The following is a 20,839-nucleotide window of genomic DNA, read 5'->3' as shown; positions in this document are numbered from 1 at the left end:
CGAGAGTGTTCCATTGTGAATACATATTTGTAATGGATAACCGCGCTGAAATATTACTTTCAATTAAAATTGAATTCGTATTACTTCAATTTATATTCGGAAAACTATGCTAAGTTTAAGAAAACATAATCTTTTATTATACATTTTGAAGAAAACTTATATTAAAAATTATATAGTTGTTATTGTACAAACATGTTTATTTACAGTTGGAATTTATTTACATAAACTAATAAACTATTTTTCTGTTGCATCCACATTCTCAGATATTTGTTTTACATCAGGTTTTTTATCATTTTTGATGTATAATTGTTCATTTGTAATTGATTTTAATTTAAATGTTACTGGTATTTTTTCTAAAATCGGATTTGTTTTTTGCAAGCATCTTATCCATGATAATAGGGAATCTTTAGAAGATGTACCTGTAGCACACATTGCATAATATACACCGTCTTCTTGTTCATGAATAGTAACTGGTATTTTAAAGTTATGCTTTTCCCAAAATGGAATTTTCAATTTAGTTATATCTGAAAATGAAACAACAATTAATACTTTTATTGTTTAATATGAAATATACGAGATTCTTTATTTTCTTTTACCATCACAATTTTCATAAATGATCTCCCTTTTTATTGTCTCTCCTTTTAATACAAAATAATCTATATAATATTTATCAACCCAAACTGCAAAAGGACCTTCAACAGTTAATGATTTATCAATTGGTTGTACAGCAAGAAGTTCTTGTTGTGATTGACTCATGGTAGATACAATCCATGTATCGTCAATTGCATCAGGTACATCCTTTGTACTATATACAGTAGCATTAGCTTGTACATCTACGCCTGACATTTTTGCTATTGCAAATTGGGCAAGTACTTTTGCATCTGTTGGTATAGGTGTTGGCAGTGGCCAAGGGTTTAGTTGAGAAAATTTTGGTAACCAATAAAACATGCTACAACATTTTTTCATAACTAAACCATTTTTACCAAAAGTATCTTTAATCATCTTTTGCATTTCATAATCAGGTATTACAAAATTACTTTCCATTTTGTTAAGTATTAATAGAGCTGTATCCTGATGTTTTGGATAATGATACATCATATGTTGAAATTTATTTTCTGGTATGTATCTTCCTTTTGGAAATATATCAAATAATGCCTTGTAAGATTCTAAGTCTTCATTTACATTAAATTCATCCATATATTTTAAAGCAGTTGGTATGAATTCTAATTGTGCTTTTCTAGCATGGTCATCCCTTTTATATATACGTATAATTTCCAAAAAAGTTTTTTTTTCTTTTATTTGCACCTTAAAACGATAAGGTGTAATGTCGCTATCGGGATTATCTTTATTATATAAAATTTTATTGTTATGAAAATTGTTAACAATTGTCTGTTGTACACTTGCATGTTTTTTAATTACTTGTGATTTATTTAACGAGATGATTATGCTTCTCATTAACATATTCATATTATTAGAGAAAATTTTATAATTTTTAATTTAAATACAATTCATAAATATACGATTAAATATAAATAAACGTCGTCAATGATTTTTCTGTATAACTTCCTCTTGAGAATTAATAAATTTTGTAATACAGATATGTAAATATACAAATAACATTCTACATAAATTTACTTTTAGTACTGATTTATCAGTCAGTATTTAATACTAGTACAATTTTATTACAATATTTTTCAATAATACATATCTATTGAACAAAAAAGTATAAGTGCTTATTGATGAAAGATTTAGCATGTTGATATATAGCCACTACTAACTGGTATTTATTATCAGAGAGAGAATGAGAGCTTATAGTTCCGGGTGTGTACGGACTAGTGCTGCCCCCAACGGCCAAATACTGAAGGTGTTCCACTTTAGCATATACAAGAACCTGCAAAATTTACAATGTGCCCAGTTCGTTTCCACACTAGCATATATAAGAACCTATTTAGTTCCACCATAAACTTTTATGATGGAATTAAATAGGTCTTGTACATATTATATGTATATGTATATATAAAGTGAAGGTTCACCTTCAGAGAACATTGGGCTATAATTGTAAACACTCTCGTTTTCTCTTTGCTATTATCTATCCATACTCTAGTGAAATCTTTTAACCATAGTTTGACCAGAGAAGAAATTTCCTCTCTAGTTTAACATTCTTATAGAAGAAATTGATTGCAAAATTTGTTGAGAACCACTGTTGTAAATGTATTAGAGAAATAATTATATGTGTGGTATTTAATATAATGGAGGATAAATGTTTCAAATTTCAAATTATTGTCATATCACATTATATGTCATTTACCATTAAGGAACAAACGAATTAAAACCAGTGATATTTAAAAATTACTACATAAGTATTAGAATATTTTTAATGAATGATAAACCTGTACTCTGTCAATCTTATTTAATAAATATAATAGGTAAATAATTAAAAACACATACGCACAGTATTTTTGCAATAAATTAACGATGTGGCTGATGAATAATATACTAACAGGAAATTATTAAACTTTGCATAATTGCAGATTGTTTTACAGGTTATTAAAGATAATGAATTTATATTTTTATATTTAATGCTCCAATGTAAAGGATGATTGCTCATAAGATTGAATATAACATAAAATCTGTAATATAAAAGAAAATGATTTTTGTACAATAAATGTTGATGTATTCATTGTATGTATATAGTATATGACCAAACACTATCAAAAAATGAATCCTGTGCTAAAAATATTTTTAACCCATTGTTGGGCAAATATACATTTAATAATTGGGATTAGCATGGGTCTAAGTTTCAGTATGATGTTAATACCAGTTAATGTAGATAATTCTAATGGGAACACAGAGTATTCAATGCATTATTTAAATTACCAAGATGACTTGGACGAATATGAACCAAAAATAAATATTAACAGCAAACCTCAACAGGCACAAAAAGTTTCTAAAGCATTAGTACGTCCAAGATATTATTCTACAGAACTTGGAATCAGAGAGAAATTATTCATTGGAGTGATAACAAGTCAACAGTACCTATATAGTAGAGACATAGCAATTAATAAAACTATTGCACACATTGTAGACAAAGTACGATATTTCATTTCTATACCTGAAGGAACAAAGCCTAATGTTACTCTTCCTGGTATAGTTGGATTTACAGATACCAGAAGCATTTTGAAACCATTCCATACTATGAAATATATAATTGATAATTATTTGGAAAATTATGATTACTATTTCTTAATCAAAGATGTAAGCTACATCAATGTTAAAAAATTAGTAAAATTCGTTACCAAGATTAGTGTAAGTCAAAATGTTCATGTGGGGGTTCTTGGAGACACTCCAACTTATTGTTCCTTGGGTAAACTTAGCATGTTTAAATATTGTTTGTTCATTTATTCACATGTCTAGTTTTTTTCCTTTAATATTTCACTAATAATAAATTTTTTCTAATTTTCAGATTCAGGAATTCTTCTGAGCAATTCAATAATACAAGAATTAAAGAACAATTTGGATTGGTGTGTAAAAAATGCTTATTCTGATTCGGATGATGTCAATTTTGGACGATGTATTGTTCATTCTACCTCGACACCTTGCTCTAATCACATACAAGGTCAGAAATTTTGGCATACCAAATTGAAACCAACATTTTTATTTGAGATGAATCTGAAGGAATTAGTTAGAAATAAAGAATTTCTAAGTTCACTTGTAATATATCCAATATATGACCACCTTCTTGCCTACAAATTGAACACTTATTTTGCAGCAGTGAGTGTGTTGTATTAAAAATTAATTGGTTGTAATCTACATTTTATACAAATTTTTAATGATTTTAGACAAAATCCGTGGAAATTCAAGAAAAGATTTCCAATATTCGGAAATCGATTTTAAATATGGCAATTTTAGGGCCTCCACAAGAACGCAATGTTTCATGGCCAATCGGTAATCAACCAGGAAATAAAGCTATTGGTCGTTTTGATATTTTACGATGGTCATATTTTAATCAAACTCACATATTTCTAAATACTGATTTTTCAACTGTACAAGAATTAAAAACCGATGCTAAATTTGACATAGATCGAACGATTAATATTACAGCTTCTAGTATAATCGCTGATTATCAATATACATTCAAATTTAATAAATTATTGAATGGATATCAAAAGTTCGATGCATCTCGAGGAATGAATTACATATTAGACTTGGAGTTTACCAATGTTAATACTGGTAAAATATTGAGGAAGAGGGTTGAAGTGTGCAAACCGCTTGGAAAAGTTGAGATCTTGCCTGTTCCGTACGTAACAGAAAACACGAGAATAAATATAATACTAACCATAAATCCATCAAAGAAACGGGATGCGCTGAACTTTTTGGAGCACTATGCTATAGACTGTATGGAAAAAAAGTACAAAACCTTCCTTATGATGGTTAATATTTCTTTTGAGCTAATTTTTTAAAATCTCTTTTATGTATTTTTTAACCTTGTTTATTTATATGTAGGTCCTTTTATATAATTTTGACTCTGCATCTAAAGGAAGGGCAGATATATACTATGAGATTAAACAATATGCACTATCATTGGCTGATAAATATAAGAAACAACAGTCAAAAATTACCTGGCTTTCTGTACGCTTACCGAATATTGTAACGACCATTGAAACAAATCAGTTGCTGAACATAGCTATTGCAGATTTATGTATAAGAAAATTTTCACCCGAAAGTTTAATACTTCTCGTCGAAACTGGAATACAACTTCGGCTGGATTATTTAAATAGGGTATGTGTATTATTAATACCAACAAAAATCTCGTATATACAAATTAATTAAAAATTTAATATTTAGATCCGTATGAATACCATAAACCAATATCAAGTATTCAGTCCAATTCCTTTCATGGAATACCATCCTGATATAGCTCATATGAACGATATAAAACAAGTTGACACGGATATTAATCGCAATCATGGAAGATACGACGAATATAATTTCAATAATATCGCCTTTTATGTTAGAGACTATAACACCAGTATGTATATTTTCCTATTTATATGTATATTTTTGTATTATTAATTTCATATAATATATTACATTTTCTTGCAGTGAGAAAAACCACTGAGGCTAGCATCCCAATAATACACTCCGATCGAGATATTTCATCGATGCTAAATCTTTCACAGAATATTCCCGATACTTCTTTATACGAGATGTTTGTTTCTTTCAGTAACCTACATATATTACGCGCAATAGAACCAGCTCTCAAAGTAAGGTATAAAAATGTTGATTGCTTTGATACAACTGATAATATCAGCAATTTCTGTACACGATCGAAGAATCATCATTTAGGACGGCGTAGTCAACTTGCTAGATTAATACTAGACTATGAAACTTATAAAAATAGTTTACTAAGATAAATTGTAAGGGAAGTATTACCAAATAATACTACTATTTTGTTTGATATAAAGGATATTAAAATGTTCTATATGTTATGCATGTAAATAAAATTCATATTATAATGAATACTTTATTAAATTTATACATTTTATTTAAATAAATAAGTTCGTAGATAATACAAGCGTTCAATTCTTTTGTTTTTCGTAACGCATCACATAATTTTATATTTATAAAGAGGTTGTAAGAGAAAATCAATAAGATGTGCTATGCATGACATTTAGATATTTACAACTATTTAAAAAAACACAAATAATCAAATTGAAAACTATAGAATCGAAAAAAAATAGCCAGTTTCCTAAAAATTACATAAAATATTTTGGCAAGATTTCCAGCTTTAAATTATATAAGAAAGTAAAGATCATATAATTACACTAAATACTGGTCAGTAGTAATTGTACAATCCCTAATACCTTATAAATAAACGTACATATGTTACCATTTGTATTCATTACATTTTTTTCATATATTTACTGCACAAGAAGCAAAAGGTTTTTGTTTCATATATACCATAACTTATTGTAATACATACAGAATATGTGGAGTATGCTGTCAGATTCACTAGACACATATCCTGTGTGTGATATGGAATACAATTGAATTTTTCTATTTTTTTTTTTATCCTTCAATATATAACAGCAAATAAAGCGTTGTAAAAATAGAGAATTTTTTGATGGAGAGACCTTTAGGAAATCTTCTATTGCCCTTGGAAAATATTCCGGTAGAAACGCGTTTATCGATATAAATATATTATAATTTGAACATATATTACCCTTAATCACTCAGATTCTGATTCTGATAATTGTAAATCATCATTTAGGAGATTATTTGGCATAAGAAGTGGAGGAGATGGAGTTGTACTATTTAAATCTCCTAAAAAGAAATATGTACAATGTAAAATAGATCAAAAAAGGAAATTTGCTTATATTCAAAAAGAAAAATTGTAAAAATAGTCATATTGAAAGCATACCATTAAGTTCTGTCGAAGCTGGAACATCTTCAGTGTCTGAATCACTATCTTCTGAACTATCTGAACTTGAACTACTCGAAGTACTATCACTCAGAGCACCTACATCATTATCTATAATGACAGAAGCTTTCATATTGGGTTGAGTATTAGTTATGGATGATGACCTTAAAGGTGCAGTAGAATTGATAGTTGGGAATGTCCCAGATGATGTTAAAGGGCAGTCATCATTATCAGAACCAATCATTGGTAAGCTGGCTAAAGTAGACGGTGCCACTGAAGATTGCATTTCTGAACTAAAGTTCCGTGTTTTTAGTAAGATTACAAAAAAATCTGAATATATTACTGTGACATTATTACATAATCAAGCTTTCAAAAACTTATTTTACATTCTTTAACACATTGACTGCCACGCGTGTTTTCAATGAAATCTCCTTCAGGCTACACGCGCCGCAGTACCAAGCGTTCTCTGCTAGGTACTCTCATCGATATTTCAGTAATGCAAGTCACTCATGTGGTGGTCTCAAGAATCTTTCGTTTCGTTTGTTCACAACATTAAAACCACTAGCTGTTGTTGAATATAATGAAGGAAAGTGTGGTATAGATTATTCCGAACAAATGGTTTCTTATGTCACCACAATTAGAAAAGGAATCAAATGGTACCAAAAACTAGGCATTCAATTCCTTCTGGGAATTTCTGTTGTAAACGCTTTGACGGTTTACAAAATTGCAACAAGGAAGGATATAAATATTAGAATATTTAGAGAATTATTAGCTGTAAAATTATTAGGGTTGTCTGAAAATACAAAAAATCCTTGACTTCGACTTCGAAAGGCACAAAAGAATTTAAAGAATACAACAACTTATTGTCCAAATTGTCCCAACCAACCTCAGTTATGTATAGAATGCTTTAAAGTTTTACATTCTAAATAATTTTTTTAATAAACCATTTTCGTATTACTTTTATAACAATTCAACAGTTCTATTATTTCCTCTGGAATATTTTTTCAAATACCTACGACACCCGAATATGGGTGTCGTGGCAGTCAACGTGTTAAAAAGCATCACAAATTTCATTTTTTTCATCAAAGTTGATATTTATATTTGTACTTAAAAATATCAAAAAACGTTTTATACCTATTAGTTGAGGTAGAAGGTGGACTTTTGCTGTGATATGGTGATACTCTAAGAGGACTATATTGTTTTGGATGTAACTGAACGCTAGGTTCCCTTTTTTTCCCACTTATAACCTTTGTTCTTCCAGTTGCCCTACCGTGAGTAGGGCTCTTTTTGTTTTCTACTGGAGTTATAGGTCTATTACTACTATTTCCCCCAGAAACTCCTAAATGTATCTGAGACTTTGGTTCTGTTCTAAAAGATGATATAACACATTATGATCTAATATATTAGTTTGTCCGAAAAGTATCTTTCTTTTATAAACATGTCTTTTACAACAATGCATCTTTATACAAACATGAAACCTAATCTGTCAAACATTGTGATCTTTATTTTGATAGAACAAAATGGATCGTATGTAATTCGATAAAATAATATAAACGGAAAATGTTGTGCAGCCATTATTTCCTTATAAAATGAAAGAAACTTTTTGGATGACCTAATATCTTGTAAAAAAATTACATACCGAGTTTTCTTCACTTGAATATTTGCTGTTAATTTTTCTAGTGTAATTTCACCTGTGACATTATCTATTATCAAAACACATTCTTTGTGATAAGGTTTCTGAGAACCCTTGAAAACGGTGTGTGGAATTCCAGCACCATCTAAATGTGGAACAGTAACTGTCATCATGTTGTTTGTTCCAACATCGACTCTTGCCACCTTGGAAACATCAACACTTGCTGGTTTAAAATCATCTGAATAAAAAAACGCGTTAATGTTTCTATTATTAGCTACAAATCAATTATATTTTCAATATTATTAACCACCGATATTTCTTGCAGTATGTAAAAACACGAAAGAAAATTATAGTCAAAATATTTATGGATATGTAGATTATAAATGAAAAAAATGTACTGACTAACATTTCAAAGTGTGAAAGGCCGTTGATCTGTTACTGGTAAAAGTTGATCCCAGTTTGAGTTCTCGAATCTCAGGACCCAGACCAAGCCGCTCTGCCATGTCACGCCCGATACCTTGGAAGTTTGTTTCCGGAACAGATGTGACTGATTTCATTGGGTACGATTTTATTAATCTCCCTTTCGATAATATGAATAAAACAAGTGCTGAAGGCACACGGAATTTACGGCCGACTGAGATTAACTATTGCACGTTTTATTCGTTATCCTGCCAAAATATGGCAGAGACGCGCATTTGCATTTCAGTTTGGTAACAGCTGCGTAAACTCTTGCTTCGTTTTATCCTGTTACGATTAATTTGCTTGCACGTTCGTTCCTTCTGTCATTTGTAAGCAAAATAATTATCATTATAAATCCGAACAATTCATATGGTAAAGAAAAATCAAGCGAAAATACCACAATTCACTACAACACGATTCACTGACCTAGTTCGTCTGAGTATCTGCGTTCATCAATATCCGCATTTACTGCATTAATTTATTTAATAATTACTAAAACACGCGTTACATCATTGATTTCGAATTCTCGAATTCGAAGACTTGAATTCTCAACAACAGCATTGTAGCAAAGATTTGCAGAATCAACCGAAAATTAACTTTCCACTGTATTATAGGAATTTAAGTATTATCATAGAATCTATATTAAATATAGATAGGCTACAAACTAAAATGTCTGACGGATGTGACGTATGAAAGGAGAAGCATTGTGTATATCGGCATTTTATTAACATTTTTTGAGAATGTATAAAATTTAAAAAATTTTAAACAAACCATATGTCTTTCAAAATATTTTATTCAAGAATGAAATTTGTTATTAACATTACAAATTTACATATACTTTATTAATACTAGTAACTTTACAATATTCATATACCACGATCATAAACTTCTACTATAGGCAAGGGGAGCCTATATATATTTTCGGGGAGCATTGATTTGAGCATAAATCCGCAAAATTGTATGAAATTCAAAATTCAAATATCAATTTAATTTTTGTTTTTATTGTCGATTGCGCTTATGTGATTACAACCAATCATCAATGCGGCCTCAAAGTACCATATTTTCCGCTCCCCGCTCTACATTCATTCGCTTAGGGATATTTTGTAATTCTAGGGAATTTACCGCATCGCACAATATTTATGAATCCAAAAGGAGTAGATATAAATGTTTATTTATTTTCAGACATATATATATATATATATATATATATAATACAAAAAGTAATATTATACATTCAATAAAATGTATTATTTATACTTCATTTAAAGTGAAAACCATGAAAATTTCTACAAAACAGAGAGAATATTGGGTCAAATCAGTACTTGGAATATCATAATAATAACAAAATTCATCAATAAAAAATCTTTCGAATATATAGGAGATAATTAAACTAATAACATTGTAATTACTATTTCTCAAACCAACCAACATAATCATTAGCAATTGGAGAGTAATAGTTACATTCAAGAACAACTGATGCCTTCGTATTTGGTTTTCTTTTCGCCTTGGTTGTAGATGAAAAAATATTGGCAAAATGCTCAAAGAAAATATTGTGAGCCAAACTCTCTCAGTAATCCTATATCCTTGTAAGATACCAGCAGTGAATAATGCCATTGATATAACATCAACGATCATAGAGTACCAATTGTAGAAGATTCTTAAATACTTTGCTACACTGGTTGCTGATGTAAAAAATGGAGCTCCTGGAAACAATATTGCTAAAGATAATATGCTCTATACCACACATACATATTATGAATGCTACTATTCACTATGTTTTATAGCGTGAACTAGTTGTTTTTAAACATCGAAGTTGTAAATGTTTTTCTAGATCTAATGTTCTTAGAACTATTATGAAAAAGTCAATTTTTCTGACTGTTTACCTACGTTCATATCAGTTTCCAGAAGTTTAGAGGAAAACACAAAAAAGATGTAAAAAGTAACAATTTTTAATTTTTGAATATGATATATAAATGAATAATCAATAATTTTGTTACAGATATAAAAGTAAATGCACAGTTGGAACTTGTGAGAAATAATGTAATTAATGGATACTTTTAGCTCTTAACAAAAATAAAAATTTCATTATCTATTTCATTTTCTACTTCATGAAATTTCTATGAAACAATTAATATTTAAATAATATCGTATATTTCAAACCAAAACTAATTGATAATCACTATTTGAATTAGAGAATAAAAGTTTGTTATAAGTGAGAAAAAGTTTAAATTTTATCCATATTATTTATACTTCTTTAAATTGTTACAAAAATTTATATAATATCAGGATGAAAGCTATAGTACATAATTGAATTTCATTATTATGTAAGTAATAAATATAGAAAAGCAACGCTATTTATAATACGCTAAAAACGCAGTATTTATAATACTGTAATAAGCAAAATTAAGAAATTATAAGCATGCAAAACATAAATAAAGTTATTATCTATCTACCATACTAATTCTCATAATGTTCAACTATATACATACTTATGCAAACTATGTGGCAACTAAAAGGATATATTATAGGATACTATGTATCTATTATAGGATGACATTTTTTGGGATCACTCTTTATGTTTTACATTTTGCTTAAAAACAAGTGCATTGAATTATGTTATTATTTCCCACCTGTTCCAACAAAGTTGAAATTTTGATAAAATGATAAACTGAGAGTAATGTTTCTTCTTTTGGAGCTTTACACTTAAAAATTAAGTACAATACCCTTATGTAGTTTCATACCAACTAATCCTCTGCATGACCCCCACTAACATATAAGACGTACTTTTAGGGGGCCCTGTACAGATAACACTGCTTTAAAAATATACTAGGCAAATATCAAGATGCAAAATATAGGCAATTATTAGAAGATACATTCTTACCAAACCTGAGTAATCCCAGTATGGAGTGTGAAAGTAGAATTTGAAAGGCATGAAATGACCAGGTGCTTGTTTTATCATACTTATTACTGAAAGTTCTCATGCAAGCAACTGTCACGAAGAATTTCGCTAAATGTGCTAGGATGCTGCTTGGACAGATCATAGCTACCTTTTATTTACAGACACTGTACTTTCTGGCTTAATTAATTTAAGATCGCGTAATACGTTAAAGTTGACGAAAACTTCCATGCGATCAAAATTAAAATACGTCGTTACGAACAAATATCTTTATGTTTTATTGACAAGGTAAACACTAATTCTTTTACAATTTGTTTGATATTTGAATGAGGTTATGTATTCTTGGATCTGTAATGATCAAACTTTATCTCTTAACGATTGATCTACATTCTACATTACGCGAGTTATATTTATGTTTCTGAATTTGCTCAACTTTATTAAAACACGATCCTCAGCATAGATAGCAGCACGAACATCGTATTCTCTTTAGATAGCTCAATATACATGTGTACATATATGTAGGTATCTTGTTTGTGTCTCCAAATGGTTTTGCCACATATTTTAATTATCACAATACATCTGAAATTTAATAGATTCAGTACATTTAATTTAATAATTTAATTAAAAATTTATATTGATTAGAAATTCGTCTTTTCAAATATTCTATTCAATTTTCAATATAAAATCTATGCAAAAATATGATTGAAAATTGATGACTCTATCCTTGAGGATTGATAAAGAAAGGTATCATACTCATAACTCATGAAAGTAAGTATTAGTATAATGACATTTAAGCTTATATATATATGTATATTTTAACAATTTACAAATGACATATAAAAACATTATGTACATTTTACATATAACGTGAATAAAAAATGAGAATCATAAATATGATTAGAGGAATATCAGTGCAAATAGCTATAATTATACTTGCGTATGAAGGGAAGTATCAAGGATTGAATTGGCAAGCAACTGTTGGCGTTGGATCAAGAAGTTTTTTAAGCAAACGCAAGGAAAGAGGTTTTTGCGCAAAAAAAAAAGAAAGAGGAAGGATATGCTAGAGGTCAACGTCTTTCCTTCGTTCAGAACGACAATATGACTAATAAGAATGAGTACATCACTGATACGTGTTGTCACTTCTACTAAAAATTTTGCAGCAGTACTGCAGTATTTTTACCCTTGACAACTTGCCGTGTAATCGCGCTAAACGTTCGTGCGCGGACGATGTGAAATCATTACACTACTCTAAACCTTATGCGAACTTCATACTATTAAAAATTTTAATTTTATTGTTTATACCAATGATTTACAAATAAGGCATTTTTAATGAATCGCAAAGATGTAATTCATTTGATCCATTTTTTTTTATTTTTTGACATTCCAAATGAGAAACGTTGATTTCGTATGCAATATATTTTTGTGTATGTGTGAACAAAATCATTCAAATATATTTCCTTAATTTATTAAATTTCTTATTTTTTCATTTCTTATAAATTTCTTACATATCTCGTAAAAGTAATGATTAAAAATGATATTTATAAATTATAACTGTTAATATTTGACTTTAAACGGTACATACTTCATTTATGAATCCGTAGCTATTATTAAGTAAGTGCTGCCATCTATCGAGTGAAGATTCGAAGGTATTTGTCAGATCAAAATCGCTCTTATGACAAATACTAATTGACAAAGTTGCTAATCGCGTTTTACACATATATCAAAATGATTGTACACACAAATTCTAATATCTTAAGTGTATATTATTCCCATAAAAGCTATCTATTCACATATGTGATACTTTTGTTTAATTAAATAATCACATTTTTCGGCAATCGGTCTTATGGAATACACAAATTTCTAAAATTTACGAAAAATAAATACGTAGTACCAGTAATAATTCTTATTTAATATATGACATTTAGTATTAAACGAAGATTTATTTTAGCTGTGTCAATGTATGTGTTTATTTTGGAATTAAAGAATGATCGATGTGATGGTAACAATCTCATTTACAAATAGCTATATTTATCTTTTGAATTACAAAAAAGTAGCAATATTATTTAACAAGTACTACTTTTTAGTGCAGCGCATTAATAGGAGGATTAATCCTAATAATCGTCATGATGATCCTAGCACAATTTTCCAATGTGATTTTATTATCACTCTTTGGCAAACAACGTCACAAACCGTATGATGATGTATTTTATCAAACGTTTTTACACGATAACGAAACCTTTACATCAACAGGATGGTTACACCTTGAAACAACGAGATAGCCTCTCGTATTCTCCTATGTTTACAGGATATTTTCTTATAATTAGATAACCATTCTCCCTTCCCCTGCACGCCTATGCAGGTAACTACTAAAAATAGAATTTTGCGATATTTTTACATTGGACACTAGAAATGCTATTTTAAAATGTAACCGCATAACTCCTTGTGAAATGAACTATAATTTAATTTATAAACCGATATTGAGAAAAATTATCGCGATTTATTACGATTTTCGACAAAGGAAAGATGGAAAGGATTCTCTTCTACAAACATTGTATAAGAAAATAAACTCTTTTAACGACTTTCATTTTTCTTATGTAATGACTTTCCGATTACCTTAAATTCCTGATATTTTCTGACTTTAATTTTCTCCTTATTTGCAGTGCTATTGCAAGATTTTAATTACATTCTATGTATTCAGAGTCATATTTCCTCGTTTTGTCAGAGATCAGTCATTACCTAACGATCAAAATTACAACGCTGTTGCAACGAGGTTACGCGACGGAAGGAACGGGGAAATTACCGATCTTGTTTTCCGTTTGCCAATGTCAACGATGTGTATCTATGTATTTGGGTTTTCTCCTTTTGCGTATACTTTATTGTTCATCACGATGCATTACTTAATACACCGTAATTACATTACACAAAGTCGAAAGAAAAAAAAAAGAGAAACAGCCCTTCGTATTATAATCCATTATTTCAATTTTATTACTAAAAAAAATTCTAACGAATATTGTTAAATTTCTCAAGAAAAGTTTTCTTATGAAATATTTATGCAACACAATCGAAATTCTCCGAATAACTTTACATCCTAACCTTTTATATGCTTACGTTCGTTACCAGTGAATTGCGGATATTAAAATTGTTAGATGTTCGGTAATTTGCATATTCGGTTATTATATATATACGTATATCCGTACGTATGTATAGCAGTATACGAGAATATTCGAACGCTCCTAGAAAATTTTTATGCATATATTATATAAAATATTTTGAAATCCCATTAGCACTGTAACGAGATAGAGCTATTGTTAAAGAAACGGATCTGAAAACATATACGTGTATGTATGTAGAAGTTAGAAGACATTTATTTGAAGCATACCCCTCACAAAAATTACCGAAGTACTTGTACAGCCTATTATTGAATATATTAATAAGTCACAGTATGTATTGAGATCATTTTTAGCACTAATTGTATGCTCAAGACTAGATATTATTTGTAGCATATACTAATGTTTTACTAAGAGTATATTTGCAATAAACGTCTTGTAACTTTTATATACGTTTTCAGATTGATTTCAAATTTTATTAGTATAATCACGATAGTCGTGTCTCGTTACAGTGCAAACGAAATTTTAACAAATTTTGTATATTGCACGTAATATACTCATAGAAAAAAATCTCTGATAAGCTTCCGAATAGTTTTGCGAGTCGCTATATGTACGACGTATGCAAGTTACTTACGTAGGATCGAAATCAAAGATACACAAGAAGCTGGTTATTAATAAAATTTGCAATTTAGGCGATAATTTAGACCTTTGACCATGGACGAGGAGGTAGAATTGCAGGATACGAAGTTCTGGAACATTTTAAAGCGTTTAAATTCATCGAGCTTGAGAAAGTTTGACAAAAAAGTTTATTATCATATTCTAAAACGACCTACACACACTGAAACATGTTGTGCACATCGATTCCTAGATTTCACGAAATTGCGTTAGAATTTAGCCTTGCGCATCAGCTAGGATGGTATATCGATTTACGCATCGATATAAGCCATTTCCAAATCGATACGTCGATGCGAGTTTACACTAACCTGCATCATAAAACCTAGCAGTCGATGCGTGCAGTGCAATACCTATGTTCCAGCGTATGCTAGGTCGCTTTACCGCGATTATCAAATTAGCAGGAAAGGTCTGTTTTAAATTTCGTATTTTTTCAATTTCAAAATACAGATACAGGCGATTTTAGCAAAATTAATGTTGACTTCTAACGAGATATAATTTATTGTATCTATTATACGATATAACAGGTTGGTAGTTTCAGCGTTAAAGAACTTTATATTTTTCAACTTCGCGTCCCAAGTGCATCGTCGTACTTTCGCCATAATACAAGATAGGAATGTCACGTGATAGAGCTCCTGGAATCTAAAGATAATCTCATGTTGGAAAAAGAATTGTTCCGGTATCGTTCTTACCCTTTACGTTTCCGTATAATATGATGACGACAGTGAGATTGCACGATTGATTGATCTCTAGATATCACAAATACGAATGATGTCACATTTTATCTTACGAAGCTTAGCGATCTAGACGACGACCACTTTCGTTGGCCAAGATAACAGAACTAATTTTTATTTCGCAAAACTGGGTAATATACGCGTAAAGTGGAGATATGGAAATTATCAGTTTGTTCCAGAGGCGAACTGATTATCGGGAAATTTGGAAAAATTTCTAATAAGGATAGTGGTAAGAGTAAACTGATTACTAGTTACTTTTAAGGTATTTGTAGCGCGAGTTAGTACGCGGAGTTAGTACATAAATACCAGGCAAGGCTTCTTCAGGGAGTGTAAAACAAGTCTTCAAACAGTTCATCATACAGTCATACTCTTCGTGTTATACCAAACAGTGGAAATAAATACACTAAACATCACATTACTCTGCATCTTTAATCTACCTCCATCTTGAGCGTTAATAGCGTTCACGGTTCGCGATATCAACCGATCAGTTGCATCCTGACTAATCGCTAATTAGTTGAGAATTCGCATTACGTACGCTAACAAACAGTTCAAAAATGGACAGAACGTTAACTTAATGTTATAACGTATACCGCAAGTAGAACGCTGAAATTACCGATATTTAACATTTTAACAACTTCGTGAGAATGGCTTTTCCATGATTAATGAAAAAATCAATTTCGCAGCGGCTTACTATAGCAGCTACATGTTAAAACTTTTAACTTTGAAGATGAATATCTCCATTTCGGTAAGGCTAGGCTTTCTGACCAATCAATCATGTATAGATAATATACTAAATATTATATTATATTATCAATAATATATTAAAATATTTCAAAGAAATTACAAGAAAGTCAGCCTATGGTATAAAATCTTAAATAACCGAAAATCGTTTCATCAACAGCCATTTTACCGACATTATCTTTCGCTGACAATTATTATACCCACGTTATCGCGCTGAAACTGTTAAAAAGATTTTTGGATATGTTACGAAGCTCAACGTTTTTCCATCAACTCGCCAACCAATTTTTTCTATATAAAGACTGACCTCGTTTAGTTTCCAAAATATTCGCGGCAAACTACCGCTACTGCATTATTGAATTCTGCCTATAGTTGTGCGTCTGTGGCAACGTATACATTAGCAAGCGTGTGCAGCGTACACGATAGTAAGTAATCGGTCATTCTACGATCCTTCTATAGTTTCGCCGTTATCGTTAATTATGCATCTTTATCTGCATATTCGTTTGCATAAAAAAGTAAAATGGAATGATAAAAGTTGCTTTAGCTAACTGTTATTTTATTAATCAATACAAATTAAGGAAAGATAGACATTTACAAAGAAACGGTTACCCCCAATCTCGATAATTTTTTAATAAATACCTTCACAAAATCGCCATTCTGAATTGTGTTCTAAAGGTCTTAATAGGGTGTTCGTATAGTAAATTAAATGCGTGGACGAGTGGAGAACAGCTCTGCGTCACTACTTACATCCCCACCTCTTCATTTCGGAGAGCGCCCCCCACCCACGCTCCTTTTCCTCTTTATTTTTTTATGCACGGAACCGAATATGTAGATAAAGACGCATAATCAACGATAACATATGACGGTTTCTATCGTTTTTGTCAGTAAAAGACGCTATTGTCGAAACGATTATCGGCGGTATTACTTCCAAACATCAGCTTATCAACGCCGGAAAAGCATTCATTTTTGCCCGAATGAAGCTCTATCGCGTATTGAAAAGACGCGACTGCGAAACCCTGGCTTGTTAACGATTTAGTCGACGCCGGTGTCGCACGATTCAGGTTTAATTAAGCAAGTAAAAAAGAAAGAAACGCGAGCAGGAGAAGTTACAATGTTGAAAGTAGGTCGGATCTTGAAACTTTGTTGACCTAGACACGCAGCACTGCCCCATCCCTGATATTTAAAAAATCCAGATGCACCGTTATCGGTTATTGATATACTATTTGACAGACCAGTTGTTCTCCGCTTGTTGCATACAGTCATTCTAAGTTTTCAATAATATTTCGTTACAATCATCGACGCAAAATATATTCTTCTTTCTTCTGTCTTTGATGTCTAGTTTTTGAGCTGTTTAATTTTAATATCATATATTTTGTATTTTCGTTGCAAAAGTATACTTTTACAGATTGGATCAGGAAAATAGAATATTTTAATATCCGATGATATCCAGGGGTGGACAACATTGCGTCGGATAAAAGACGGTCTTCGAAAGTTTTAAATTGTAAAACAGCTTCCGTAAAGTTCTCTTTGGTCGCGGCAGAGAATTACCTCGTCTCTAATGAAACAATTAAGGAGAAATTTAATGAATTCTGCTTTCGGATTTTAAATACTACGTGAAATCGTTCACTTTATTGGCTAATGTCTGGTTCAATGCGCTCGTTACAGAGAAAATCCGACGGGGGACAAAGTGAAAACTTCTCTCGAGTTTCTCATTGTCAGATGTCTCCCATCCATTCCATTCAGAGATATACCTGTGTTGTGTTCTCTCTTCCACATGTGATTTCATCGATCTCCATGATATTTCCTGTTTCGACTTATAAATATACGTATAAATTATGTTTAAATTTGCAATTGTTCGACCACTTCTATTACTTGAATACCTTGATACTTGAGAATTCAGGAAATCAAAAATTCGAGTGTTCGCGTACTTGAAATTTGAAAGTCGACACTCGAGCGTTTGACTTACCCGGGTATCTTGGCACTCGAGAACTCGAATATTCCGGTCCTTTAAAATACCAGAAAGCGAAGCACTCAGAAGCTCGATTTCGTTGTCTGTGTCAAACACGAGATTTCGTATAATCTTCGAGTAATTCGTTCGAGAATTACAGGCGGTTCCTTTAAATAACAGCTTCTGGCCTTGGATAGATCTAGCGCATCATAAATTTTGCGCGAATCGCATAAATAATTTGTCGAAATGAATGAATGTAGCTTGTACGGTATACTTAAATGTCTACTAGCGGCCTTGTACATAGAGAAAGAAAAAGAAACGATCGGGAATGCCATGCTATCCGGAATGTGTATAAATAAAAACATTTAATCCGCCGAGTAGAAATTGGCTTTGCAGAATTGTTGGCACGGTAGGCTGTTCCGATTATGTCACAAATTAGAAAATTTGCAATTTCTCTCGAAAATTCAGCAAAATAGCATTATCAAATTTAATCTTGTTTGGATTAACTTAATAGCGTATAAGAACCTTCGACTGTAAAAAATTGTTTACTTAGATACAGAAATACGAAACCTGCACCACGATACCTGGATTAACGTATCGCGTGATGTAGATACAAGATCGATATCCAAGTAACGATAGCCAAGTAATGCATTTTCTCACGGGGTACGCCGATCAATGTATTCCGTCCGAATCAGTCCTTCCCATCGTGTTATTTTGTTCCGCGTATCCACGACAATTGCTGCGAAAACAAATAAAACAGAGAAACGGTGTATGATCGACGTCGAAAATTTCCGTCGGACCATTATCTCTTTTAAAATTACCCGAATTGGAATTGTATAACTTGCTCGGACAGCAAAAAGAAAAAAGAACGATTCGTAAGTCGCGTATCGACCACCGATCGGTAACAATTTATCATCTACGATAATGCAGGAAACCGGGAAACGATATCGTCGCCAGATACGAGTCGTGGATTTCAAGTAATAATCCGCCCCTTTTATCCGATGTTTCTCACATCGAGCTCGCGTTTCCTTTTTCGAAAAAAGAATTAGCTCGGTATTGTGATAAATACTCGACACGGCAGGCTTCCGGATATGTGGAAGCAGTGAAACGACAAAAGCACAAGGGTGGAGGGAACGTTTACCTGTCGGGTGTATACGCATGGAAAAGTGCATTTGGGTGTAGAAACCGGAGATAAAGGAAGTGACGGTAAACCAGTCACATATACACAAACATGTACACAAGTGAGAAAAAGGGTAGAGTCTGAAAAGTACGTGTGCTGGTATTATTTACATGCGGTGAGAACATGTTCTGCCCTTTATAAGACGAAGAGAAAACACAAGGTAGTGGTTTCCATTCAGGTACTTTAATAAACATGTACAGTTGAACGTATTCTGTTGAACGTATTATTATTATTTGACGATATATATATATATATGTATATTATACATATATACATACGTAAATACATATGTATATACATATATATCATCTCTTGAACACGGGCGGACTCGTAGAGTCATTTTACAATGACCGAGAAACACAGTAAAATGATAAACAACTTCGAACCCGCCTAGTACACATTGGATTAAATTATTATAAACTATAATTGGCAATGTTTCGCGTTACACAAAAAGTTACAGCAAGTAACAATTGTTCGTTTTTTTCTTGCTATCGTTCCATCTTCCTTTTTATATGTTTTTTTTTTCAAACTCATCCCTCCACAATTGACGCCTAAAAAAATTGCGCGCGATTGTTGCAGTTTGTCAAAGATTTAGAAAAAGATAGCGATAGTTTATCGAAACGCATCATTCAGTTTATTAATCTCTTCTTTGCCTGCGTCTCTCTGTCACAGTACGATTCGTGCGGCAAAAATCGCGGAAAAATATTGTACAGAAGTGCGCAAAAAATGGTGCAGATTCGATCTCGGCGAACATTCGTGTTGGGAAAATAGGCACGCGTGAATTTCTTCTACGTAATTTCGGCGATGATCGAAACGAGTGAGAAAATTTGAAGATACGAATGTATACGTAAATAAGTGGCGCTAAATAAAATTTCGCTAAAGACAATGTCGATGTTGAGAACAAAGCAAAGTTTAACAAATCATAATTACGAATACGAAACTTGAAAATTATAATCCAACGATTATTGACAAAGATGATATTAACTCGCTGATATCCAGATCACATGAGTGTAGACCGTTGTAGAATACACGAACGTCCGCCTAATGTTTT

At 31.3% G+C, this 20,839-nt stretch overlaps 4 protein-coding genes across 6 annotated transcripts; 1 reads left to right on the top strand and 3 right to left on the bottom strand.

Moving 5' to 3' along the window:
- Positions 1-114: 114 nt before the first annotated feature.
- On the bottom strand, positions 115-1,829 carry LOC126863888 (evolutionarily conserved signaling intermediate in Toll pathway, mitochondrial). Its single transcript, XM_050614573.1, has 2 exons — positions 597-1,829; positions 115-524 (listed from the first exon to the last, which is right to left on the bottom strand). The coding sequence occupies exons 1-2, from the start codon at positions 1,465-1,467 to the stop codon at positions 235-237; spliced, it is 1,161 nt and encodes a 386-aa protein (XP_050470530.1). The 5' UTR covers positions 1,468-1,829; the 3' UTR covers positions 115-234.
- Positions 1,830-1,928: 99 nt separating this feature from the next.
- Positions 1,929-5,575, top strand: LOC126863855 (chondroitin sulfate synthase 2). Its single transcript, XM_050614500.1, has 6 exons — positions 1,929-3,364; positions 3,464-3,771; positions 3,840-4,430; positions 4,504-4,779; positions 4,846-5,029; positions 5,104-5,575. The coding sequence occupies exons 1-6, from the start codon at positions 2,698-2,700 to the stop codon at positions 5,412-5,414; spliced, it is 2,337 nt and encodes a 778-aa protein (XP_050470457.1). The 5' UTR covers positions 1,929-2,697; the 3' UTR covers positions 5,415-5,575.
- On the bottom strand, positions 5,487-9,167 carry LOC126863894 (ell-associated factor Eaf). The gene is made up of 6 exons (XM_050614595.1): positions 8,940-9,167; positions 8,461-8,833; positions 8,061-8,292; positions 7,556-7,789; positions 6,422-6,714; positions 5,487-6,324 (listed from the first exon to the last, which is right to left on the bottom strand). The coding sequence occupies exons 2-6, from the start codon at positions 8,609-8,611 to the stop codon at positions 6,230-6,232; spliced, it is 1,005 nt and encodes a 334-aa protein (XP_050470552.1). The 5' UTR covers positions 8,612-8,833; positions 8,940-9,167; the 3' UTR covers positions 5,487-6,229.
- A 501-nt stretch (positions 9,168-9,668) lies between these two features.
- On the bottom strand, positions 9,669-11,962 carry LOC126863902 (uncharacterized). 3 transcript variants are annotated; one of them, XM_050614615.1, is made up of 3 exons: positions 11,395-11,962; positions 11,255-11,309; positions 10,001-10,216 (listed from the first exon to the last, which is right to left on the bottom strand). In XM_050614615.1, exons 1-3 carry the CDS (start codon positions 11,552-11,554, stop codon positions 10,138-10,140), a joined length of 294 nt encoding a protein of 97 aa, XP_050470572.1. In that variant the 5' UTR covers positions 11,555-11,962; the 3' UTR covers positions 10,001-10,137. The 3 variants fall into 3 exon arrangements, 2 of the variants coding, with proteins under 2 accessions (XP_050470570.1, XP_050470572.1); XM_050614613.1 differs by lacking the exon at positions 11,255-11,309 and having other exon boundaries at positions 9,669-10,216; positions 11,395-11,919; XR_007688998.1 differs by having other exon boundaries at positions 11,144-11,533.
- Positions 11,963-20,839: the final 8,877 nt, after the last annotated feature.

This window comes from Bombus huntii, chromosome 3, assembly GCF_024542735.1.
Source record: "Bombus huntii isolate Logan2020A chromosome 3, iyBomHunt1.1, whole genome shotgun sequence".
In the NCBI taxonomy this organism is placed as follows: domain Eukaryota; kingdom Metazoa; phylum Arthropoda; class Insecta; order Hymenoptera; family Apidae; genus Bombus; species Bombus huntii.
Note: the sequence above shows the minus strand (reverse complement) of the source record. Positions and strands in the feature narration are given on the sequence as shown.

Bases quoted from the DNA above. Each gene is read 5' to 3' on its own strand.
- LOC126863888 (XM_050614573.1), bottom strand. From the start codon at position 1,467: ATGAATATGTTAATGAGAAGCATAATCATCTCGTTAAATAAATCACAA. The intron at 525-596 runs GTAAAAGAAAAT...TTTCATTTTCAG, and splicing joins CATTTATGAAAATTGTGATG to ATATAACTAAATTGAAAATT.
- LOC126863855 (XM_050614500.1), top strand. From the start codon at position 2,698: ATGACCAAACACTATCAAAAAATGAATCCTGTGCTAAAAATATTTTTA. The intron at 3,365-3,463 runs GTAAACTTAGCA...TCTAATTTTCAG, and splicing joins TCCAACTTATTGTTCCTTGG to ATTCAGGAATTCTTCTGAGC. The intron at 5,030-5,103 runs GTATGTATATTT...ATTTTCTTGCAG, and splicing joins TGTTAGAGACTATAACACCA to TGAGAAAAACCACTGAGGCT.
- LOC126863894 (XM_050614595.1), bottom strand. From the start codon at position 8,611: ATGAAATCAGTCACATCTGTTCCGGAAACAAACTTCCAAGGTATCGGG. The intron at 8,293-8,460 runs GTTAGTCAGTAC...TTTTTTATTCAG, and splicing joins GGCCTTTCACACTTTGAAAT to ATGATTTTAAACCAGCAAGT. The intron at 6,325-6,421 runs GTATGCTTTCAA...ATTTCTTTTTAG, and splicing joins AGCTTCGACAGAACTTAATG to GAGATTTAAATAGTACAACT.
- LOC126863902 (XM_050614613.1), bottom strand. From the start codon at position 11,554: ATGATCTGTCCAAGCAGCATCCTAGCACATTTAGCGAAATTCTTCGTG. The intron at 10,217-11,394 runs GTAAGAATGTAT...TATTGTTTCCAG, and splicing joins ACTGGGATTACTCAGGTTTG to GAGCTCCATTTTTTACATCA.